The 26,987-nt window shown below is 42.0% G+C and overlaps 1 protein-coding gene across 1 annotated transcript in view; it reads right to left on the bottom strand.

The window, feature by feature from the left end:
- Nucleotides 1–26,987, bottom strand: part of KCNN2 (potassium calcium-activated channel subfamily N member 2) — a 467,760-nt gene that overhangs the window by 157,753 nt on the left and 283,020 nt on the right. The window contains exon 3 of the mRNA XM_019469623.2: nt 490–692. Within this exon, the coding sequence (XP_019325168.2) occupies nt 490–511 (22 nt within the window). The 5' untranslated portion in view covers nt 512–692. The remainder of the gene's footprint in view (nt 1–489; nt 693–26,987) is intronic.

Raw genomic sequence — 26,987 nt, forward strand, 5'->3', positions numbered from 1 at the left:
ACCCCTGCCACTCGTCCGCCCGCGTGCACGCCTCGCTGGGCTGCAGAACAGCAGCCCCCTCGCCTCACGCCCACCTCTCCCCAGTCGTCCCGCGGAGAGTGGGCAGCGGGCTGCCCGCCAAATAACTGCGGGGGCACCCGCTTAGGAGAGAAAAAGTTTGGCGACTGGCTACGCCAGTGCAGCAGGGCTTAGGGAGAACCCCGGAGCCTGAGCCCAGGTTTGGCCGCTGCGAGTTCCGAGTGAGCCCCGCGCCGCGATCATTCCCCCGCCGCTCGGCTCCGGGGCCCGGGAGTCGGGATTGGCTGAGCGGCGCTCCGGCCCGAGTGAGCTGCGGCGCTGGGAGGGTTAACCGCCTTGGCACTCGGGGCCGGGGGAGGATGGGGGCGGGGCCGGAGGAGGGGATCCCCACCGTCCGCGGGAGGAGCCCGCGCGGGCTTCCCGGGTCCCCCTGGCGGGGGCGGAGGGCTTTCCCAGCTACCGCCCGCTCACATTTGCGCCTTCCGCGGAACATGAGGGGCTGGCGCCCCCGGCCGCCGGGTCCCCGGGCTCTGGCGCTCTGGCCCTCTGGCTTCCCCAACGGGTAGGTCCGTTGGCTTCTGCGGCGGTGGAGAGGCGGCTTGCTCGAGGGTACGGGGGCTGCTCAGCGGCCGCCGGCCGCCAGCGCCTCTTCTGTTCCTCTTCCTCCTCCCCACCTGCAAAGCACAGACAAAGCAAAGGCGGGTGTCACTGATGCGCACACACAGAGCATCTCCTTGGCGAGCATCTCCTTGGCGGAGCCCTGACTGCGGCGGCGGGTGGGAGAGGGGCCTGGAGCGGGCTGATTCGCACCGGTAGTTACAGCCTGGCTGGGAAATTATTAATAACGACAACTCCGGCTGAATGTCCACTCCGGGGACAGTCTGGAGTTTGGCTGGAGTCGGGTATAATTATTTACTTTCTAATAAATCCATGAAAATGGCATTTGTGTCTCACCAATTTCCTGCAATGTGCTCTTCTCTTAGGGGATATACCAACACAAAGCAGTAGGGGACCCTTTTCGAGGGCTGTGACTGTTCCATCTTAAGCCCTTCTAGTTCGTTTTTCTTTGTAAATTGAAATCCCCGTCTCCCCGAGGAAGGAAATGGCAGACACTAGCCAGCTGAATATTTGTTTCCGTTTTAAATCGTAATTTTAAAGCGTGATTTTTATGATCAATATTATAATGAATTAGACCAAGAAATTGGAGTGTAAGCAGATAACCCTCATTAGGTAATTGGAATTTTCAGCTGGATCCAATTTCTTGATATTCTACTCGGCATCTGCCCTGAAGTTGCTTACCAGGTACCTTGTCCTCACAGTGTGTGTGCGCGTTTTCAATGCCATGGAGTGAATAATTCATTTTAGGATATCCTTTGGACACGGGTTAAACAATTTTAATGTTTTGTACGTGCAAGTAAACAGATCCACAAGAAGAAAAGGACAGGGTTGCTTTTAGGCCCATAGACCTCGACTTCAGACACTGAGTACTGTCACAATGGACAGTTTTCAATAGCCTTGGTCAAGCATAGAATTTGAATAGCTAAAAAGTGGAGACACCATTTTGTTTTTATCATCTCCCATGATTTTTAGCAATTCAATAAAACATGTTTAGAATTCTGAAAGTCATCGAATCGCTGGGGTGGCTGAGTAGATAGTGCATGAATTTCATGGTGAGCATGACCATTGCAAACAATTCTAATGAGCTGAATTTCAAATGACAATGAAGCCTTCCAAATCAAAAGTGATTCACCTGCTGGGGTGAAACAAAATTCAACTCAAGCACAAAATCAATCATACATTCCTTTTCACTTTATAACCCATTCTATAGGCTTCTTCCAGTTGCTCTGTGTAGCTGAATCGAATGCAGGGGATGCCTGGGTGGCTCAGTCAGTTAAGCAGCAGACTCCATTTCAGCTCAGGTCATGATCTCAGGGTTGGTGAGATCAAGTCCCTCATTGGGCCCTACACTGACAGCACAGAGCCTGCTTGGGATTCTCTCTGACCCTCCCCCATGCGCATGCTCTCTTTCAAAATAAACATTTTAAAAAAGAGACAAGTTTGATTCTTCTTTACAAATTAAATTCTTCAAGGAAGGGTTGCCACAGTAAATCACTACTTTGCCTAACCTTTCATAAATTTAGAAAAAAGAGGACATAGTTGCCTCCCCAAATATCACAATTGTTGCCAGCCGCAAATTAGGTATAAGGTTGTAGAATTACTAAAACACCATAAGGAATGGCTGTGTTCTATCACACTGACTTTCTCAAATAGCAAGTTCAAAGCTTTAAAGAGAGGTTCCATACACAAAACAACAGGGACAAAATATCATGTCGTTTGCCATGTATATCTCTATGCCTTGGTTAGAGATTAGGTGCAGTACCATGAATCATAGAGAAACAAAGAGCGTTGACTAAGATTTATGGCAATGACGTACAGAGTTCCCATGGCTCACAAAGGGAGCTCAGGGGGAGGACAGAATGCATACAGTAAGAAAGAAATGGAGATCTGACCCACAGTGTAAGGAATCGCCAGAATACCAAAACTCAGATTGATAGTGCTTCCACCCAGCTGGTATTTTTTTTTTTTAAAGCTCATGAAATCATAACATGAAACTTGCCGTGACTGGGGAGAGAGAAGTCAATCAGAGGTATATCATCTTTCTGTTTTAAGGAATCACCTGCTCACACACACCCAAAAAAAAGTCACCTTGCTAATAAATGACCGTGTGTGGAGAGTACAAAAATCCTCTCTCAGTACGATGATGAAAAACCTCAAGATGCCCCCAACAGCCTCTTGTTTCATTTTTTTGGTCAGTGTCCTCATAACCTGCTGGTTTGGGGCATCTTACTCTATTGGTTTGTGACACATTTAAGAAGTTCCTGTTTCCATCATTGTTCTCTTCTTTATAAAATTAACAAATGAGTCTTAAATATAGCTGTAAACCTTTAAAAACTGTCTATCATAATTTTGCCTTTTTTTCCTATAAAGGATTATAGAGAAACATGAAATAAAGTCAAACAGAGCAACAAAGACAATGTCCTTCCACAGGGATGATGCTGTGCATGTAATAGATGCTCATTTATATTTCTAAGACCCAGGAGGGAAAGAGAGGGAAGCGATGAAGAAAGTTGGAAATAAAGGTCACAAAACAAGCCCCACAACCCCTGAAGGATAAGCTTTTGGAACATTACATTTGCTTCTCTTTCTGCCATGAAGATATAGAAGTGCTGGAATTTCTCTAGTTTAACACCAGAGGTCATACTCATCCACAAAATGCATTTCAAATCTAACCAATTAGATGCCTTCCTTGATTTCCAGTACCACTTTTTGAAAAATTACCTGTTTTTTTGGAATAGACTAGAACTGTGTTCCCGTATTTGTGAACATGCTTGTTCCCATATTTGTGAACATGTTCCCAAGCTTGTGAACATGCACAGACACATAACACCCCCCACACCCGCCCACACACACTTACTAGGTGTCTTAGAAGAAGGGTTTTCCCAGACCACGTTGCAGGGGGGGGGGGGGGGGTTGGAAAAAGTGGCAGGTTTGCATATGCCATTGCTGATAATTCTCTTTTTCACAGGAATTATTTGTGCCCTCCCCCTTCACTGTGCCTTCAAAAGCAAGACTCCCTGAATTTGGATACTTCTGGTCTATTTCCAAAGGCCATCAGAGCAGTTGAGGCAGGCACCCAGGGCATCTGGTACCCACAGTCTGAGGGAAACTTTGACCTACAAAATAAATGTTTTTCTGAGATTTTCTTTTTCCTTTGCCCACATGAGAAAATTATTTGGTTGGTGCCAAACAAAGAGGTTGCAAAAAGACACAGCCTGTCTGAACTTAGTCTGCTTAGTGGTAAATCTAAGTGGGGAATCACGGTAATACCAGAGTTATTTTCTTAGCACAATAACAAGTCCACATTTGCCAAAACAGAACAATTAAGAGGCCATAAGGACAGTTATTTTTATTTTTATATTAAAAAAAATTTTAACATTTATTTATTTTTGAGAGAGAGTGAGACAGAGCACAAGCCGGAGAGGGGCAGACAGAGAGAGAGGAAGACACAGAATCCGAAGCAGGTTCCAGGCTCTGAGCTGTCAGCACAGAGCCTGATGCAGTGCTCGAACCCACAAACTGTGAGATCACAACCTGAGCCGAAGTCAATGCTTTAATCGACTGAGCCATCCAGGCACCCCAAGAGCAGTCATTTTTAAACCACAGATTATCCTACCTCCTAAGAAATAAACCGCATTTGAAGAAAACATTAGAATAATCATTATAAGTATTCTTTATACTTCTGCATCATGATCAGAAAGTGTCTAGACCTGAATGAGCTTATTGGTGACAATCTTATTAATTTTTAGCCATAGTGCCATTATTCAGGGACTGATTACCATGTTGGGGACTATTCATTAACTTCATTAACTTTCCAAATTTTTTCTACTATCATCTCTGTCTTGCTAATTGGCCAATCTGCCAAAGTTTCAGGAGAGCCAGCCAAAGAAAAAAAAAAAAGAAGAAGAAGAAGAAGAAGAAGAAGAAGAAGAAGAAGAAGAAGATATACTAGTTTTGCTAGAAGTGAACCCTGTTACATAATTAAATAGGTGAACACCAGGCTAAAATTATTGACTAGGATAAGTCTTTTGAAGATAGCTTGCAATTTCATAAACAAATATCCCTTGGCAGCTAGAAAACACACATCCAAATCTAGAAAGTCATTAAAAACAAACCAAACAAACACTTCAAGGGCAGCAATCCTAGTTTAAATCCAGTTTAAATCATTCTAGTTTATATATATATATATATATATATATATATATATATATATACACACACACACACACACACACACACACACACACACATCCATACACATATATGTATATGTATATAAAATATTTATTTATTTATTTATTTATTTATTTATTTACAGAGAGAGAGAGAGAGAGAGCGAGCGAGAGTGAGGAAGCGCCAATGCACTGCCAGCACAGAGCCCGATGTGGGGCTCAAACCCACTAACCACAAGACCCTGACCCAAGCCAAAACCAAGAGTCAGATGCTCAACAGACTGAACCAGCCAGGTGTCCCAGCACATTCTAGTGCAGAAAGCAGTTGCTTCTATGTTATTTTACTTCTGTATCATGAGAACCCTTAGGGAAGGTAGGAAAGGGGAAAGGTTTCATTATCATTTCCATTTTATAGGCAAGGGTAATTCGGGTGATGCGGTGCCTGGGCTACCCCAAGTCACACAGCTAGTGAGTAGCCGAGGAGTGGCCAGACCTCAAACATAGCCTTGTGAGTCTGTCTGCTGAGTCTGTTTGACATTCTTCTAGCATTTTGTCCACAGTGGGGATGGCCTGCTGACTCTACCTACTCATACGGCCTTGTACTCTACTACTAGTCGTCCAGGAGTGGACAGTAGTGGCTTATCACTACCATTCGCCGCCTTTGGATGGCCTCACGGACATTTCCTCACTGCTGTGATTTAGATTCTGCGATTTTTGACTATTGTCCTCCTGTCGACTTCATCTGCTCAACAGGATAATTTCTGCGGATGTAACACACGTGTGGATAAAATGGCAGTGCTGTACGCAAGCAGGTCCAAGGTGCCTCATGAAAAACTGTAAAAAATATAGAGATTCTGGTCCAATCACACACAGTTTTCTGCCTAGTTTGATGGCAGGTCCACCATTCCTGACCCATAGTAGAAGCTGTAGGGCAATGAAAAGTACACCAAGCCCATTTTGCCTTTTTCTGTAATAAGGGAGGCTCAGGCTCCCTCCCTGGCTTGGAGGAACTTGTCTGTAGCCATTTGTCTTCTCACCGCTTCTTCCTTTATGCCAAAGAGTGGGGAGAGCCATGTCACCAGAAGAGTCTCAAAGAGCCTAGCAGAGAATTTGTCTAAAAGCTGTATTTTGGGGTGCCTGGGTGGCTCAGTCGTTTAAGTGCCTGACTTCAGTTCAGGTCATGATATCACAGTTCGTGAGTTCGAGCCCTGCATCAGGCTGTGTGCTGACAGCTGAGAGCCTGAAGCCTGCTTCAGATTCTGTGTCATCCTCTCTCTCTGCCCCTCCCCTGCTCATGCTCTCTCTCTGTCTCTCAAAAATTAAAAATAAATAAAATAAAATTTAAAGGCTATTTTTTTCTACTACCTTCTGTACAGGTGCTCCTACCCAGATGAGCTTGACACCAGATCACAAGAGACCACCAGAAACCAGATCAAACCAGACAGACCCAATATGACGGACAATGTGGACCAAATTCACATTATTCCTTCACTACACTACATTAACAAACTAAGGTCTCCTCCTTAGGGGCACCATGAGAGGAAACCCCTGACTGAATAAGACAGAGAAAGGGCCATGGCCTAAGTTCCTGGAAATCTCCACCCCTTTCTGGGAATCTGGCTGCCATCAAACATCCTGGCCCCCCACCAGCCCAACTTATGCCCCCTCTGCCTCTCTGTGCCCTTGGAGCATGAGCTCCCCTTCTCCCTTCTCCCATTGGGTAAATTACCTGCTTGCCTTTGATACTGTTTGCTTCTTTGACTATTTGGCCAAAGGTATTGAGTAGGGAAAGAACCTACCAGTTTGGTAACAACCAGAAAAAGGAAACCAAGCTGTGTGCCACAAGAAGAAAGAAACCAACGTGTCTCACGTTTGGGGTAAAGAGTCAGCAAAAATGGATCGAAGACATGGAAAACCATCCCTAAATACCGAGGTCAAAGCTCCCACTTGGTAATCCCAAAAATTCTATGGTTGCTTAATGCTAAAAAAATAATGAGGCTCAGGGCGCCTGGGTGGCTCAGTCAAGCATCCAACTCTTGATTTCCACTCAGGTCATGATCTCACGGCTGGGTTCTGGGATCAAGCCCCGCATCAGGCTCAGTGCTGACAGCATAATGCCTGCTTGGGATTCTCTTTCTCCCTCTCTCTCTTGCCCCTCCCTCCCTCCCTCTCTCTCTCAAAACAAATAAACATTTAAAAAAAAAGCCATAATGAGGCTACAAAAATTCTGGAAGGTTTATTTTCTCTCTGAAATCCAATGTATTTCCCCATCATTATATTCTCCTCTTTACCGGATTAGTGTATACAATGCATTAGTTCTTTTTTTCTCTTTTCCTGTTAATGCCATTCCCATGTACTCATCAAACACTCAATGTTTTCCTTTTGCTTTTCTGCCTTTTGCTAAACAGGCTCAGGAAATCTATGTATCTCCCTTTGCCGGTCTTTATACTGTTGTCTCCCTCTCTGGAACTGTTTGTAAATGCCCATTCCCCCAAGAAATTGTCTTAGGGCAAGGAGAGAGTTGGTGCCCACTCACAGGAAGGGAAAGAACAGTTGTTCTAAGTTGAATTAAGCATAACAAGGTCATTGGCAACCGAATACTGTACATGCCAAATCTTCAAGATCTGCATATTCATCAGCTAATATACCATGTTTTTCTTAAAAATGACTTGTGTTCAGTGTTGCTGTTGTATTTTATGGCTGTAGATTCAGTAGCACTTTTTCTCTCCTGTTTCAATTATTAGTGTATGAAAATTATCCATATGATCCAAAATGATACACATGAAGCAATGTATCAGGAAAAGCCACAACAGATATTTGTTAGACAAATACAATGACAAAACTCACTATGAGACAGTGTTTCTCTCTCGCTACTTAGGAGGACTCCTTCTCAAAAACGTTTTAATAGTGGGGTGCCTAGATGGCTCAGTCGGTTAAGCACCCAACTTTGGCTCAGGTCATGATCTCACAGTTCGCGAGTTCAAGCCCCACATCGGGCTCTCTGCTGTCAACACAGAGCCTGCTTCAGATCCTCTGTCTCCCTCTGTCTCTGCCCCTCCCCAGCTTGCATTATCTCTCTCCCTCTCTCAAAAATAAACAAACATTAAAAAAGTATTTTAATTACTTAAAACTACTGGATACTTTCATTCACCAGTCCTCTTAACAAGGGGTATTTCTAACCTTACATAACTGAACATGTCTTAACTAGGGAAGACTTTAATGCTTTTGATTCAGAGAGTAAGACATCGTCAGGGCTGGGACACCTGGGTGGCTCAGCTGGTTAGGCATTGGACTTTGGTTCAGGTCATGATCTCACAGTCCATGGGATAGAGACCCACATCAGGCTCTGTGCCGACAGTGCAGAGCCCCCACTTGGGATTCCTCCTCTCTCCCCATCTCTCTCTCAAAATAAATAAGTGAATAAAATCTTTAAAAAAAAAAAAAAAAGACTTCATCAGGGTTCCAGCAACTTTCCTCAGCTATTTCCTATCATTGACCTCCTTCATAGACACTGGCTTAATCCCCAGAATGTTTTACCATGAGGTGGGGAAAATAGCTGTGGCAGTTCTAGACTTCATACCCACACCCCCATCATTCAGAAGAAAGCAGATTATCTTCTGTCCCCCACCTGCCAAACACATCCATTGACACATCTCCTGACACATCTGTTGACCTGGTTTGGTTCATGCACCCAGCTCTAAACCACACCTAGAGAAAGGTTAAAGAGAAGCATGATGGGAATGACTCATCAAACAGAGAATACTGATATAGAGACAGAAATTACGAAAAAGAACTAAATGGAAATTCTGGAGTTGAAAAGTGTGATAACCAAAATAAAGAATTCACTATAGAGGCTCAGGAGTACACCTGAGTGGGCAGAAACCAAAAACCGCTGAATTTGAGGACATCACAAGAAAATGACAGACTGATATTATTTATGATTATAGATGCAAAAATCCTCAACAAAATATAATCAAATCGCATATGGCAATATATAAAAATTATTATATACTATGACCAACTGGGGTTTCCCCTAAAGATAAGGTCAGTTAACAAACCAATTAGTGTGATAAGGAGTGCACATGTTGTAATGAGCACTGGGTGTTGTAGGTGTCAAATCACTGTATTGTACACTTGAAACTAGTATTACAATGTATGTTAACTAACTGGAATTTAAATAAAAACTTTAAAAAGAATCAATTAGTGTAATACAACACGTCAACAGAATAAAGGGCAAAAACTATATAATCACCCTGACAGACACAGAAAAACATTTGACAAAATTCAAAACACTTTCATAATGAACACAGGCAACAAACTAGAAATAGAAGGATATTTTCTCAATGCAACAAAAGACATCAATGAAAAATTCACTGCTAATATCATATTTACTGTTGAAAGGCTAAGTGCTTCCTAAGATCAGAAATGAGACAATATCTGTTCTTTCTGCTTCTATTAATATTGTACTGGAAGTTCTGGCCAGTGCAATTAGGCAAGAAAAAGAAATAAAAGGCATCCAGATGGAAAGGAAGAAGTAAAATTATATTCACAGATGACATGATTTTTTACATAGGAAATCTTAAGGAATCCACTAAAATATTATCAGAACAAACAGGAGATTTTTGGATACTAGATTAACATAAAAAAATCACTTGTAGGGGTGCCTGAGTGGTTAAGCATCTGACTTCAGCTCAGGTCATGAGTCCTCACATGGTCTGTGAGTTCAAGACCCACGCCAGACTCTGTGCTGACAGCTCGGAGCCTGGAGCCTGCTTCAGATTCTGTGTCTCCCTCTCCTCTTCATGCTCTGTCTCATTCTCTCTCAAAAATAAATAAATGTCAAAAAAAATTAAGAAAAAAACTTGCCCATGAATGTTTATAGAAGCATTGTTCATAATAATAGCCTAGGACTAGAAAGAATTCAAATGCCCATCAACCCCTACGTGTGTAAATACAATGTGGTATACTCTTACAATGGAATATTATTTATTGGTAAAAAGAAATGAAGTTTTGACGCATGCTACAACGTGAAGGAACCTTGAAGACGTGTGAAGGAAAGCCAGTCACAAAAGACCACTTGTATGACTCCATCTATAGGAAATGTCCAGAATAGGATCAAGCTATCAACAAAAAGTTACACAGTGATTATCTTGGGCAGTAAATGGAGAGTGTGCACAGTGTTTATTTTTGGTGTGACAAAAATATTTAAACATTTGATTATGACGATGGTCACTTAACTCCATGAATACACGAAATATCATTGATTTGTACACTTTAAGGGGGTGAATTACACGGTATATGAATTGTATCTCAAGAAAGTTGAGATGATGAGAAAAGGGGCACCTGGGTGGCTCAGTTGGTTTAAGTGTCCAACTCTTGATTTCAGCTCAGGTCATGATCTTGAATCACGAATCTTGAGACTCACCCCACCTTGGGCTCTGTGCTGGGCCAAGAGCCTGCTTAAGATCTCTCTCTCTCTCTCTCTCTCTCTCTCTCTCTCTCTCTTCCCCCCTCCCTCTGCCCCTCACCCATTCATGCTCTCTCATAAAAAATATGACACATGAAATCCCCAAACAATACTGAATATGCAAGTAAAAGGAAATATATCACTGAAATGAAAAAATCAACTTAAAATGACTACTAGTGAACCAACAATTGACCTCTCAGATCAAAGAAGGGCAGGAGTCAGTTTTCCTAGGCAGCACAAGTGACTATTAACCTATGCATTTTAAGGCATTTGAGGATTCAAGGCTCTTTTCTTGGGAGACTCTACCTGGATAGTTATAAATCCTAAGAGACTCCTGGTCCAATGAATATCCTAAGAAGAATTTCAACAGAAGCAGGAGCTGTTGCACTTTTAATTATGGAAATGTAAATTTCTCGTATTGACATAAGTAACAGATCAGGTATATTTTGTATGAAAGCTACAATTAAAAAAAAAAAATCACTGTCCTCCAATGACCGTAACCAATGAAGGCAAGAGAATGAAAGCATTCTCTGAAGACGGCAGTCAGTGGTTACTTGGGGCCATTAATTAACATCCCCCGTGTGATATCTTCCCTGTCTCACCCTCCAACAGCTCCAACACACGCTTAAAATACGGTGAGACGGAAGCCTTTTTTAAGAGGCTGTCAGTGACAGTTGTGGAAGTCTTGAGGGCTGGCAGCCAAAGTGCACGCCACACGCAGCCTGCAGCATGGGGTTCGGCTGTTTGAAGCATACATCTTAAAGGACTCAGCAGTCAAGAAGACATGGCACGAGACAGGCACCGCAGAGTGGCAGGGGTCTCATTTGATATTGACAAGTGACTGGAGCACCAGGGACGAGACTTACTTCAGCGCTCACTTCAAAAGACAGACCAGGGGCTTTCTTATGAAAGCCGAGAGAACGGTGCAAAGCTGGCTCGAGACAACAGTGCAAAGCTGGCTCGTCAGGGCTGTCTGCGGAGGCTCGGGAGTGGGTATTACATCACAGGAATTAAAATTCCCCACCGCTTCCCTGTCTCCGGGAAAAACTAATTTGTTCATGGAGCTTCTTGTTCGTGTCTTTTTGGCCAAAATGAAAGCCAGGGTGTTGCGTCCATTGATTCAATACTTTGCTAGGAGGAAAAAACTTTTTTAGTGGTCCCAGAGACAACAGGAAAGAGATGTAGGAAACAGAACACTTGGTTCTCGAAGATAAATTACGTGAAATGGGCCAAACTGTTGAAATGCGATTAATCAAAAAGGTTTTTCGAGGTTATTAATAAGCAGAGTTCCAAGATAAAGGAGGCTTACATTTCCTGTTCTAGATTTTAGTATGTTGCTTATCCCAAGATCAGGGCTCTGGAGGACAAGAGAGAAAAAGGAGTCTTAAAATTAGGCTTACTTACAGGTGTTAGAATAATTGATGGAGTGCTACTTCATCAGAGGGCAGGGCAGTTATGTAAGACGGGGTAAGGAAGGGCTTTTCACCTTTGTTTCTAAAATATTTTTTAAGTTTATTATTTTTTTAGTAATCGCTACACCCAATGTGGGGCTCAAACTCACGACCCCGAGATTTAGAGTTGCATGCTCTTCCCACTGAGCCAGCCAGGTACCCCCCTTTCATTTCATTTTTGTCACTTTCTTTAACAAGCACCAGAGAAAATATCGTGTATTTATAGGTCTTGGGATTATGGTCCTTAGGAGGCCCTATGATCTCTTCTCTGCTTCTTTCTTTTCTTATTCCATTCTCTTTCTCCATTTTTGTTCCTAAGAGGAGTCTCTGGATTTTCCTAGGAAGCAACCTTCAGCCTCCCCTCCCGGGTTGAAGGAAGACCTTGGTTTCACAGTCCACAGGAGAGTTCAAGGGAAAAAGGGAAGGATGGAGACTTTCTGATGACTGGGCAGACCCCAATTATCAACAGACTAAAACATGAAATGGGCAAGAAGAGGAAGGCCTAGTTCACAACAAAGATAACAACACATGCAACACAGATTATGTCCCCGAGAAGCTCAAAGGACAAGGAACTTGTTTCTTTCTCATTCAACTTTTTTAAAACTAGGAGAGTTGCTTCAAAGGAATGTTTAGGAAGACTTTCTAAGCCTTCTTCATGTAGCTGGACTGACTAATCCTTAAAAAACACAACTCACTAAATGTAAGAAACAAAACTACAGAAATAGAGAAAAATATAAAGGAGATATGGTTTTATAATCTCAAGGTAAAGTTTCCCTAAGCAATTGACTAAACCCAGCAGCCATAAAGGAAAAGACAACTGATCTGACGTTATAGCATTAGCAAACATCCAAAGGGGCCGAAACCAAAAAGACAAGTATCATATTTAACACACGGAGGAGTAAAATCAAGAATATGTTTTTGTTTTAAAAAAGGTCTAAGAGGGACGGGGTGCCTTGGGTAGCTCAGTCGGTTAAGCGTCTGACTTTGGCTCAGGTCATGATCTCGTGGTTTGTGAGTTTGAGCCCCATGTCGGGCTCTGTGCTGACAGCTCAGAGCCTGGAGCCTGGTTCAGATTCTGTGTCTCCTTCTCTCTTTGTTCCTCCCCCATTCACACTCTGCCTCACGCTCTCTCTCTCAAAAATAAAGAATAAAAAAAAATTTTTTAAGGTCTAAGAAATTGGTAACAGAAAATGAGAAAAACAAACCGATGGAAAAATAATAAAAGGGTATGAACAAGCAACTCTGAGAAGATGAAATACAATTTTCAAAGAAAGAAAGAAAACCTCCTAAATAATCATAGAAATGCAAGAAACCAGTTTGCTCATACACCAACAGACAGGAGTACAAATTGGTAAAGCCTATTTGAAAACCTGTTTGCTAATACCGACCAAAATGTCAAATACACAACTGTCCACCAGCAGGTATCTACTTGAAAAACATTTGCATTGGGGCGTCTGGGTGGTTCAGTTGGTTAAGCGTCCAATTCTTGGTTTCAGCTCAGGTCATGGTCTCACGGTTCATGAGATTGAGCCCTGCGTCGAACCCCACCTTGGGCTCTGTGCTGTCAGTGCAAAGCCCATTTGGGATTCTCTCTCTCCCTCTCTCTGCCCCTCCCCCACTCGTGCTCTCTCTCTCAAAATAATGGATAGACTTTAAAAAATAAATAAGTAAATAAAAATAAGTGAATAAAAACATTGCACATATGTACAAAGATATATTTACAATGATGCTCCTTGTAGTGTGATATATTGGGGAAAATGCTCCCCCAAAGTACCCTCCCATGTTTTTTAAAAGAACGAAAAAGACTTCTGTCTAGAAAACTGGAGCGATCACCAACACTTAACTATTAAACAAAACCAAGTAACAAAACAATTGGTAAGTATGATCTCACATATAAAAAGTCATATGCTCCTGTTTATATAAATTCACAGGAAGGCGATCATCAGGATGGTTGTGGTCAGTGCTGTGAAGTGATGTGGCTGTAAGAAGAAAGGGTGGCTTTTAGGTTAAGTTGCCTAGTGGGTGAGGCTTACACAGTAAACACATTTTTGAAAATAGAGTAAAGAGGAAGAAACAGAACACAGGCATATGAGTGTACTTGAGCCCTCTCCTGATCTCTTACAGAGAGCGGACACCACTTCTGTACTTTCCAGCACTATAACCGGTGATTCCCCAACCCCACTAGACAAGCGCTTCTCTGTGGCCACAGCATCTGGCACATGGGAAGTGTCCCATCGGTGTTTGTTGAATTAATGTTGAATTAAATTCATAAATGAAAAGTTGCTGCTTTAGAAAAAAGAAACACCTAGAGGCTACATAAACATCCAAGATTCACAGTGTGTGTGTGTTTTGTTTTGTTTTTTACTTGTCAATGTATTAAATGAATAACTCGGGAGGGATATCAGAGGGATTGGACAGCTTCTCAATGTACCTTATATAGGAAGCAGGTGGGTACAGATACTCTACGTACCATAGTGATTCACTGGTATCTCCATGAGGGAGCCACTCCCCACCTCTCCCTGCTCCCTACACATACCACACATCTTTGCCCCCAAGTAGCCACGATAGTGTAGTCTTTGTCCTACGTCCCTCCACTGTGGAGAGATGAGCATTCTCCTTCCCACTCTGATTTCCTTGCTATGTTCCTCTTCCCCTTCCCCACTTGTCTTAGTCAGCTCAGGCTTCTTTAACCAGTGCCATAGACTGACTGGCTTCCGCAACAAAGACAGCATTTCTCTCTCACTCTTCTGGAGACTTGGGAAGGCTGAAATCAAGGCGCTGGCTGAAATGGTTCCTGGTGAGAGATAGCTACCTGGTTTGCACACACTATCGTGTGATATATTCACATGGCAAAGAGAGAAATCCTCTCATTGTTTTCCAATGAGTGCATGAATCATGAGGGCTCCACTCTCATTTTCTCTTTTTTCTCCAAATAGCCCCCACCTCTCCAAATACCATCCTATTGGGGATTAGGTCTTCAACATATGAATTTTGAGAGGATGCAAACATTCAGCCCATAGCACCAACTGACCCCAGTATAAAAGACCATGAAGCCCTATCTCTTCTATGGAAAATTCAAGGGTCTCAGATGCACCTGACATTTCCTCCAAATTCTACCTGTCTTATGGATCTGAGTCCCAGTTGAAAGATGTATTCACACCTCAAGCTTCTTTTTTATTCATTTCTCCTTATGCACATTTATGCTTTAGTATTTTTAGAACTGGGGCAGTATTAATTATTATATCCCAAAAACCAAATACACAGCAGAACTCAGTTATATAGCACCCTCTTAACCAAGCAATCCATCTTTCCAGAATTTAGCTAAAGACTAAGAACAAACCTCATCCCTCAAGGGCCAAAACTCAATGTCAAAAAGCCTGGGCTGGTTATTCATAAGCAAGCCTTCAGACTTCCAGGAATCCTGATTGTCTGATTTCCTGACCACCCCTCCCCCCCAAATGTCAAAAATCTCAAAATAAGAATAACAAAAGATTTATGGAGTCTGATCAATTGAAAACAGCAAGGAGGAAATGACAACTGATTGCTTGAAAAACTAACTAATGGTGAATTTATAAACAAAGCAACATACATTAAGACTTGTGGGGCGCCTGGGTGGCTCAGTCGGTTAAGCGTCCGACTTCAACTCAGGTCATGATCTCGCGGTCCGTTAGATCGAGCCCCGCGTCCGGCTCTGGGCTGATGGCTCAGAGCCTGGAGCCTGCTTCCGATTCTGTGTCTCCCTCTCTCTCTGCCCCTCCCCCGTTCATGCTCTGTATCTCTCTGTCTCAAAAATAAATAAACGTTAAAAAAAAATTAAAAAAAAAAGACTTGTGCAACATGAGAACTTAAAGAACACAGTATGTGGTAAGTAGTCTTTCATACTTGAATAATCCCTAGTGTCACCCCTGAATTCAAAATGATGCTAACATGTGTCTGGATGGTGTATTAGTTGGGGTTCTCCTGAGAAATAAAATAAATGAGACTATACATGCATACACATGTGCGCGCGCGCACACACACACACACACACACACACACACACACACACACTTCATTATAAGGAACTGGCTCAGTTCCTCCATAAATGGAGGCTGAGAAGTCCCAAGGTCATTAGTCAGCAAGCTGGAGACCCAGGAGGGCTGATGGTGTGACTTGTAGAGCCAGGAGGTTTGAGACCCAAGATGAGTTAGTATTTCAGTTTGCATCCAGAGGCAGGAAGAAACTGATGTACCAGTGCAAGGAAGTCTGGCAGAAGTTCACTCTAACTCAGCCTTTTTGTTATAGTCAGGCCTTCACCTGATTGGATGAGGCCCACCCACATTAGGGAGGACAGTCTGCTTTATTCAGACCACCAATTCAAATGTTAATTTCATCCACAAACACTCTGGCAGAATTATGTTTGGCCAACCATCCTGAAAACTGACACACAAAATCGATTGTCACAGATGATAAGCCTGAGTAATCAAGAAACCTTTAAATTATGTACATTATAATCTAGGTAATGAAACAAGAAAGCATGTAACTCATTTTACAAGAATTACCTCCAAAATTACTAGTGTAAAAATCTTACCGCTGTAACCTTATCTTAGAATGTCGGTTTTCCACAAATAATTCTAGCTTTCCAAGAACTCACTGTAGTTGAGAGTTTGTTAAGGCTCTACCATAGAGAACCGAGGTTTAGGTCCCATAGGTTGGTGTGAATACTAGCTCAGAAGGAATCTTTCTGGAAGGAATCTTTCATGTTGTACATGAATATGATGATTGCCACACCCACCTCCTTACATATACAGCATGACTTACATGATATTAGACACTTCTATAATTCTTTTTTATTCTTTTTGTTTATTTATTTATTTTTGCGAGAAGAGAGAGCAGGGGAGGGGACAGAGAGAGAGAGGAAGACAGAGGATCCGAAGCAGGCTCTGAGCTGACAGCACAGAGCCCGACATGGGGCTCAAACTCACAAACCGTGAGATCATGACCTGTGCTGAAGTCGGATGCTTAACCGACTGATCCAACCAGGCACCCTGACAATACAATTCTTAATATTCTGTACATCTCTATCAATTTACGAATGCCTTTAAAATGTAAGCTCTGAGGGAATCTATCTATTTAACTTGCTTTTTATGACCGTCCTCACAGCACCTTGCCTAAGGAGACATTTCAATATGCTGTTTCATGACATGATTAAAAGGACTGGAAAAGTACAATTCTGGGGATATATATTTCTTAACAGTATGAACTTTTCAGTTGTTGTTTGTGCCTTATTTTAACAAATAGTAGCAGATTTGTGTCATTATCAAATAAAATTGAAAATACTAAAAGTTCCTTAAAACTTCTACAATTTGGCAGTAAAACCAAACCTAACAGCAGAAAAGTCTATAAACCTTGGTCATTAGTTTTTTATGAGTAAAATCTCTGGCTAATGCTATATTTTTTATAGACATTTTATCATACTCAGGCTATTGATCATTTTAATGGGAGACACTTGCTTGGGAAAGAAACATCAACCAAGGGAAATGTGCATGTGTATGTATGATGTAGATAGTATATATTATCTAGATATTATATAAACATATCGGCATATATATATGCATACACACATATATGTGTGTGTACAATAAGTATATATGTGTGTGTGTGTGTGTGTGTGTGTGTGTGTGTGTGTGTATATATATATATATATATATATATCAGCAGTCTTCAGAATCCAATCATCTGGCATATAATCAATTGGCTACAAATAATGAAAATATTTGTACAATACATTATAATTTGGTTTGCAAGTGGGAAGTTAGAAAAACCTAAATAGAACACAATTAAGCAATGACAATCTGCTCAATCTTTGGGCAAGCCATCATTTGAATTTCTCTTAGGTGAAGTAGAGACAGAACCAAGAAAATCTCTTTTGGGGGAAAAATGTTAACTTCTGCTTTATTTCATAATGCTCACGTTCACTGTGTCATGGAAAATATTTGGATGTGGAGGTAGCAAGTCCTGAATTCAAATCCTGAGTCATGGATAGTCTCTGGATAGAGACACACATGCCATCTTCTCTAAGCAAAGCGTTTTCCATTGTACATGGCAGGATTAGTGACAAATTAACTTGTGTGCTGTTATCCCTCCTCCCTCAACCTTTTCAAGAGGAATCTAGGACTTTGGATCCCAAACTGGGACTTTCCTTACCCAGCAGGGGGAGGCTAGTAAACTGGGCTTTGTGGTTTGAAGGTCTGGGTAGAGGCTGTAACCTCAGATACCTACAGGAGCCCAGCCTTAAATACAGGGGTAAATCCCTTTGGGCAGGACAATAGGGCTGTCATTGGCAGGCAATAGGTAGGTGTGGTCACTGGGAAGCACATCTGCCCCACACAAAGGAAGCTGACCCAATTCGCTTCAAGCTAGCTATTGCCATCAAGGTCTACAGGACCAATATTCCCAGATTTACTGTCTTTTTTTGGTTTTTGTTTTTATTTATTTTTATTTGAGAGAGAGAGCGTGCATGAGACAGGGAGAGGGACAGAGGGAGAGAGAGACAGAATCTCAAGCAAGTTCCATGCTCAGCACAGAGCCTGATGCAGGGCTCCATCCCACAACCCTGGGATCATGACCTGAGCCGAAGTCGAGTCAGACGCTCAACCGACCGAGCCACCCAGGCATCCCCCTGCTTTTTTAAGATTAAGTATGAATCCAACATTTTATGTTAACCCTCCCAATTTTTAAATATTTGAAGCTTAAAAATATTTTTTTTAAATACAAAGTCCTGGGTGAGGCATGTCTACTGCTCAGAGTTCATCTGACACCACCAATTTGCAACTTGGGGGCAGGACCATGAGGAGCTGAAACTGCATGATATGACCAGGGGCCAACCAGAAATGACACCTGGGAAGGAAGCCCAAGTCACAGGTTTTCTGAGAGGGCAAGACCTCAGCAAGACTTCTGGGGGTGGCAGGACCTCTGCAAGTTCACTGTCTTGGTGGCCATGAGAAACCCACACTAAGTCTTGTCGCTTAGGGAAACTTTGTGATGATTCTCCTTCCCTGAGTTTGGCAGAAAAAAAGAAACACCACTGGGGTTGTCCCCCTCTGAATAGGTCAAGCAACACCAGGGGCTCCCACCAAGGACTGACCCTTAAGTCCTCGAGTTCCCGAATGGCCCAAGGCCAACAAGATCCTTCATGGGTCCTGGAACTCATGTTTTCTTCTTTTGGGGTTTTCTCCCCCATTTTTCTGGAATAAATTCTTTCTTTTTTTTAAATACTAGATTTAATTTTTTTTAACGTTTATTTATTTTTGAGACAGAGAGAGACAGAGCATGAACGGGGGAGGGTCAGAGAGAGGCAGACACAGAATCTGAAACAGGCTCCAGTCTCTGAGCTGTCAGCACAGAGCCTGACGTGGGGCTCGAACTCACTGACCGCGAGATCATGACCTCAGCTGAAGTCGGCCGCTTAACTGACTGAGCCACCCAGGCACCCCCTTTTTTTTTATTTTAACGTTTATTTGTTATTGAGAGACAGAGAGAGACAGAGCATGAGCATGGGAGGGGCAAAGAGAAAGGGAGACACAGAATCCAAAGCAGGCCCCAGGCTCTGAGCTGTCAGCACAGAGCCCGATGCAGGGCTCGAACTCACAAACCGCGAGATCATGACCTGAGCTGAAGTCAGATGCTTAACTGACTGAGCCACCCAGGCACCCCTGGAATAAATTCTTCAGTGACTTCTATGAAAGGGTACAACAGAAATCAACAGGTGCCTCTCATCATACTAGACACCTCCCCCCGCTTACCTTCAAATCCAGAGGGGGTGCTGTCTCAGGCTGCTGGGACCCCCAATAGGGGCTGGGGCCAGGAAACTTCCAGGAAATCCAAAACCCACAACAACTACTGGGTTTTTCCAAAACTCTAACTGTAGCCCCATTTTTCATTCTCCCCATGGTTATATCAAATTCTATGGGCTGGTTCAGGCACCTAACCTCATTATTACGGTGATGTGGAGAAGTAAAAAAAAAAAAAAAAAAGCTTTAGAGGAAGGAAGACGTGGATTTAAAATCCTGCTCCAACCATTTTCTTGGCAGATTACTTAATCCTTCACAAATTTCAATATTTTAATCTGTAAAGTGAGAGCAGTACCTACCATTTGGGAATGTCATGAGAATGGCCCATATTTAGTACTTAAGGTGTCAAAGGACCTTGAGAACACCAATTAGACATGACCTGAAATATTCAAACTCTTTTACATGTACAACAAGAATACTGTGTTTCCTTGTCCCTAGATAAATATTCATATTTAGAAGGGATCAGTGGCAGCTTGGATTCACTTTATCATCACCTCCCTGGGCTTATTACTAATTCATGGAAGTCCTTTTCGCTCCAACCAGTTGTTGGTATTATGGTTTCAGGTGGAAATAGCATTTGGATAATTTGTGTCCACCTATCAAATTGTGCATGAAAAATAAAAAGTAAAGAAAAAAATTAAAATACAGATGTGAAATGACTATGTTGGTTTAATGGACCTTAAAAAAAACCCCACTCATAAAAAGTGCTGCAAAAGATACTCAAAGTGCATATCTGGTTGATTTTGCTCAAGGAAATGACTTGAAAGCCTCTGAGACAGAGGAAAACATATCTAGTCTCGTTAGCTGGTACAAACTCAACACATCTAATCTTTTATTTCCCAGTGACTGGCTTTATCCAAGGTACAATTCAGACTTGGAGATGTCGTTAATTTTTCTGTCTAATGACTCAAGGCAAGCCAAATGTCAAAGAAACTTTTAATATGTAAGCTTATTTGTCCCATAAAGAAATCAAATTGGACTCAAGTTATGAATTCATGCTGGGCTCTGCATGTTAAAATTCAACACAAGCCAAAAGCAGTTTTTTTCTTTTTCCAGGATGAAAACCCTACTGACTATGGTCATTCTCCAAGAGCAACTCAGCTAGCCTTGTTATGGTGGTAAGGTGAGTTCTGGCTATCGTTCCAAACTTTGTATATTCCTACAAAGGAGACACCAGCTATACAGCCAAAGAGCATGCAAGATAAGAAATGTTTCCTGATCATTTCCAGGAAGTTCCAGAGTTAATCAACTCTGTGTAGTCTTGGTCCTTAAATAGACTATATTCAGTTTTTCAGATGTCAACATGTTTTTCCATAAGTAACTCCAAGTTCCGTGATTACTACCTGCAAGTGGTCTCTTCTCTAAATCACATATCTATTGTGATATCACAACTAGCAAGTGTTCTAGGCACCTCAAACCCAGCAGCTTCTAAGACTCAGTTACTCATCTCATATCCCTTATAGATTTTATCCACCTCTTAATTTCCTGTCTCTGTTTGTGGCACCCAGTTGCCCATGGTGTAAATCTCTTTCCCTCAACTCTCTCCTTCATGTCCAAATTTCAGCAGGTCCTGGAAATACTGTCTCCAAAACATATCTCTGATCTCTCCATCGTGGTTCTGGTGGTCATTTAGAACATCTCATTCATTAGCCTTCTCACTTCCACTCCTACCCTTCTCAGATCTCTTCATTATACAGAAGGCAAGGGGTTTTTACCAAACTCCAAAAAATCAGTTCATATCATTTTTAAAAAATGTTTTATTTATTTTTGAGACAGAGAGAGTGGGGGAAGGGTAGAAAAAGAGAAGGATCCAAAGCAGGCTCAGCGTTGATAGCAGAGAGCCTGACATGGGACTCGAACTCATGAACCACGAGATAGTGACCTGAGCCAAAGTCAGACACTTAACCTACTGAGCGACTCAGGCACCCCCAGTTCATATCATTTTTAAATGAATCAAAGATCTTTCTGAAGCAGTTATCTGCACTCCCTTCTCACACACTTTGTGCTTCTGTCCCTTATTTGGTTTCTCCACAACTAACAAATTATAAGTATTTTATTCCCATGTTTACTTTTTTCAAGATGTCCCCTTCAACAGGATGTAAGGAGTGATGGTATAATGTCTTGTTCAATGATTCATCCCTAGTACCTAGGATAGTGGATACACATAAATTTTGGGATGAATGAATTAATATCTAGAGCTGGTGACAAGATGACTAGTATTATTTGAGTACTCTTTATGTTACAGGAATTGGCGTTGGCATTTCAGATCCATTATTCAATTCCTTTATAGAGTAAGAATTCATAATATGGCCCTTAAAAGAACCTAGATATCATTTCACTTTTCTGCTTTCCTGGACAGATCATACATACATATACATACATACATTTATAATGATTACCTATGCTCTTCTCACAGATAACTACAGTCAGATATTCTAACAGCTCCCAAGATGTTCTTCTCTGTTTCATGGCTATTTCTTATATGTGAGTGCTTTAAACACATTTGCTTTCACTAAGCATTTGCAAAGTTTGGTGAATGGATCATTCTTATTCTTTTTTTTTTTCAACGTTTATTTATTTTTGGGACAGAGAGAGACAGAGCATGAACGGGGGAGGGACAGAGAGAGAGGGAGACACAGAATCGGAAACAGGCTCCAGGCTCTGAGCCATCAGCCCAGAGCCTGACGCGGGGCTCGAACTCACGGACCGTGAGATCGTGACCTGGCTGAAGTCGGACGCTTAACCGACTGCGCCACCCAGGCGCCCCGGATCATTCTTATTCTTAAAGGCAATTATCACCACCCTTCAGCCTTAAACAATATCAAACAGTTACTTTAGAATGTTTTCAAAGGCCAACTCTTAATCATTTTCATCATTTGAGGGTTTTTTTTTAATTTTTATGTTTTTTTAAAAAAATTCAAGTATAGTTAACAACAGTGTTATATTAGTTTCAGGTGTACAATGTAACGACTCAACACTGCCATACATCACACAGTGCTCATCACAACAAGTACCCTCCTTAATCTCCATCACCTATTTAACCCATCCCCCCCATCCTTCCCCTCTGGTAACCATCAGTGTGTTCTCTAGAGTTAAGAATCTGGTTTTTTTCCAGTTTGTCTCTTTTTCTTTGCTCATTTGTTTTGTTTCTCAAATTCCACATATGAATGAAATCATATGGTATTTGTCTTTGTATTTCACTTAGCATTATACTCTCTAGATCCATTCATGTTGTTGCAAATGGCAACAATGTACACACACACACACACACACCACGCTTTCTTCATCCATTCATCCACTGATGGACACTTAGGTTGTTTTCACATCTTGGCCATTGTAAATAATGCTATAATGAACATGCAGGTGCAGATATCTCTTCAAATTCGTGTTTTTGTTTCCTTTGGATAAATACCCTAAAGTGGAATTGCTGGATCATAGGGTAGTTCTATTTTTAATATTTGAACCTCCATATGTTTCCCGTAGTGGCTGCACCAATTTACATTGCCACCGACAGTGCACAAGAGTTCCCTATCCTCCACATCCTCACCAGCATTTGTTATGTCTTGTCGTTTTGATACTAGCCATTCTGCCAGGTGTGAGGTGGTATCTCATCATGGTTTTGATTTGCATTTCCCAGATGATGAGTGATGTTGAGCAACTGTCATGTGTCTGTTGCCCATCTCTAGAAAAAAATATCTATTCTAATCTGCTCATTTTTAAAGTGGATTCTTTGACTCTTTTGCTATTGTGTTGTATGAGTTGTCTATTTGGGATATTGGTCTCTTATCAGATATATGATTTGCAATTCTTTTCTCTCATTCAGGAGGTTGCCTTTTCAATTTGTTGGTGGTTTCCTCTGCTTTGCAGAAGCTTTTTAATTCAATGTAGTCCTACATATTTATTTTTGCTTTTTTACTTTCACCTTTGGTATCAGATTCAAAAATTCATCACCAAGAACTATGTCAAGGAGACCTAAGCTAACGTGATGCCTAGGTTTTCTTCTAGGAGTTTTTTATGGTTTCAGGTTTTATATTCAAGTGTTTAATTTGTTTTGAGTTAATTTTTGAGTATGGTGTAAGACACTGATCCAGTTTCATTGTGTTACATGTGGCTGCCCAGTTTTCCCAACACCATTTATTAAAGACCCTGTCCTATCCTCACTGTATACTCTTGGCTCCTTTGTTGTAAATGAATTGACCATATCTGTGTGGGTTTGACCATATCCTGGGGAGAGGCAGGAGAGAGAGAACACAGAGCCTGACTCCGGGCTTGACCCCACGAACTATGAGATCATGACCCAACCTGAAATCAAGAGCTGGATGCTTAACCAACTGTGCCATCCAGGTGCCCCTGTCTTTATTACAGTTTTAAGATTTATCCATGTAATTGCATGGAGGTGTAGTCTATTAATATTCACTGTTCAGTATTTATATACAGTTGCTTTTTGATATAGCTTTATAGTTTTTGCATATAGTCCCTTATATAATTTATATAAAACCTTTCTTCTTCTTTTGTACTACTTTCCTCTTTGTTTTTGTGTCAAGATACTGTAATGAGATATTTATATTTTGTTGTTTCTACTACAGAAATTAAGAAGCCTGTGTTCTAAGTCTAGTTTCCAAAGTTTAAGGTGTTTACGAATGGTTTCAATTAACAGAGCCAAAACCAGAGGCTGCAAAACACCCAGGGGATTATTCCTCCTACAGGCTCTTTGGAGAGTACAAGAAAATTGAAGGCAGCTTGTACTAAAGGGAACTCAAAGGAAAAACTGTTCCCACATTTGGAGAAGAGATTCTGTTTCCCTGAGCCTGGGGAAGCAGTGGTGCTGGGTGGGGTCTGATGGATGCATTCTACAAATAGAGACGAGTTTCTCACTTTTATGTTTGCAACTGAGATTAGTTGATGCAACACAATACTTATGGCACCCCAATGTGATGAACATTCACATCCACATGGCTTATGGAAGGGCAGGCACGAGACTGGTAAGTGAGAGCTTCTTAGGATGGTGAAAAGAAAAATAACTCTCATCATTGCTACAGCAGAAAGAACAAAACTCAAATGAGTAGATAAATAAATTATCCTGCTGGCTTTTGTCCCAAACTTAACTAGCTCCATCATAGTCAACCACCTCATAAAATTAAAATGGCACAACAGGGTCTCCTGGCTGTCTCAGTTGGTAGGGCACATGATTCTTGATCTCAGGGTTGTGAGCTCAAGCCCCATATTGGGTGTAGGGATTACTTAAAAATAAAATCTTAGGGGAGCTTGGGTGGCTCAGTCGGTTAAGTGTCCAACTCTTGATTCAGCTCAGGTCATGATCTCAAGATTCATGGGATTGAGTCCTGCATCAGGCTCTGCACTGACAGCACGGAGCCTGCCTGGGATTCTCTCTCCTTCTCTCTCTTCCCCTCACTTGCACTCACTCTCTCTCTTTCTCAAAATAAATACATAAACTTAAAAAAAAAAATAGGGGCACCTGAGTGGCACAGTCGATTAAGCCTCCAAATCTTGATGTTGTCTCAGGTCACGATCTCACAGTTTGTGGGTTCAAGCCCCTCACTGGGGTCTCCACTGACAGCACAGAGCCTGCTTGGGATTCTGTCTGTCCTTCTCTCTGCCCCTCCCCCACTATTGTCCATGCACTCTCTCTCTTTCTCAAAATAAAAACTTAATTAAGAAAATAAAAAGTAAAATAAAATCTTAAAAAATGAAATAAAATTTTAAAAAATGGCACAAAAAATTCTCTAGACTCCAAGCTTCAGGACAGTGTATAAAGGAAGGGCTTGCCTTTATACATACCCACATTACCCAGCACCTGGTGGGCACTAAAGGACTATAACAATAAATACATCTAATACATGGCTGTATGGCTCCACAATTCCTAGGCACAATAAATCCACAAAACTATAGCACATCTGTAAAATGGAGGTGTCTCAAAGGCAGCTGACAATCTCTCCAAAAGGTTTTCTGTTACTGAAACCTCCGAACAAAAATAATAAATGTCATCTACAGAAATACAGTTGATGACTCTGTTTACCAAGTCACTTGCCTGGAAAATGTAGGAAGCCAGCACCTATGACACTCAGCCCCCACGACACCCAGCACAAATCCAATAGACTTTGCTCAAACAGAATGGACTGCCCAAGAGAGGAAAGAACCTCTGTGTTGTCAACTTCGAGAAGAGACATTATTCTGAAAAAGAAGGATTGGTTGACAACCCTCAGTATAAATAATGAGAGAAAGCAGGCAGGAATAAAATGCAGAACATAGGGCGTAAGCAGGTAGAAGGGTAAAGAAACTTCTGCAGTGTTCCACACGTCCATTTTTTCACCCCTTTTAGCTTTGTCACTTGTTCCATCCATCTTCCAATTTGCATTTGGTGAATGGTTTGCTAAGTGTCCCCACCATGCTTTTTCCTCACAGCCCATCCCCATTCCTTCTCCTCACTCTATTTAAAATAGATGGTTGCTCCCCTTCTTCATCAGGGTTTCTCTCTGTATCCTCATGCATGAAAAGAAGCGTTTCTTCTTTCTGACAGGGCACGATTGCCATGTGTTGCCAAATAAACATGAGTGTTTATGGGTAAGAGCACCCACTAAGGTTAACAAGGCGAATACTATCATTAGGTGAGGTCAAGGGGCATATAAATGTGGGCAAGGAGAAATGGATTCCCCCCTCCCCGCCGCCAGAGGCATTAAGTGACTCTGACGTTAAGAATGTTCCCCTCTCATTGGGTGCCTGGGTGGCTCAGTCAGTTAAGCATCCGACTTTGGCTCAGGTCATGATCTCGTGATTCACAAGTTTGAGCCCTGCCTCAAGCTCTGTGCTGACAACTCAGAGCCTGGAGTCTGCTTCAGATTCTGTGTCTCACTCTCTCTCTGCCTCTCCCCAGCTTGTGTTCTCTCTCTCTCCCTCTCTCGCTCTCTCTGAAAAATAAAAACATTTTTAAAAAATTTAAAAAAAAAGAGTGCTCCCCTCCCAGTCCACATTTATACACCCGTGAAAGCAGGCCAAAAGGAGGAATATCTGGACAAGCTGAGGGAAACACAGAAAACAATGGTTCTTGGGATTCTGTGAATGTTTACTTCAATCTGTGAAAGCAGGTGAGAAGCTAAGAGGTTCCCCTCCGTGGTTTTCAACAAATGCCCCTACCGCTAACGCCAACGGCAGGTGTGTGGGTGGTTACTTCAGCAAGTGTGGTAATAAATGTGCTCATGGCTTGCTGGGTACAGACAGTTCTGTTACTATGGGGCAGCTGGGCAGGAGCCTAGGTCCACCTCAGATCTTATCCTCCTCAGATCTGGTGGAGTGACAAGCCAAAACCAAGGGCACACTCCTCATCACGACAATTAAGCCATGTCAGGATCTCTCTCCAGTTTTGTCGAATCCCGCACAGTTCTACTCATTTCCCTACCATTTAGCCTTACCA

Source organism: Panthera pardus, unplaced genomic scaffold (assembly GCF_024362965.1).
Source record: "Panthera pardus isolate Hobbes unplaced genomic scaffold, ASM2436296v1 HiC_scaffold_2, whole genome shotgun sequence".
In the NCBI taxonomy this organism is placed as follows: Eukaryota; Metazoa; Chordata; class Mammalia; order Carnivora; family Felidae; genus Panthera; species Panthera pardus.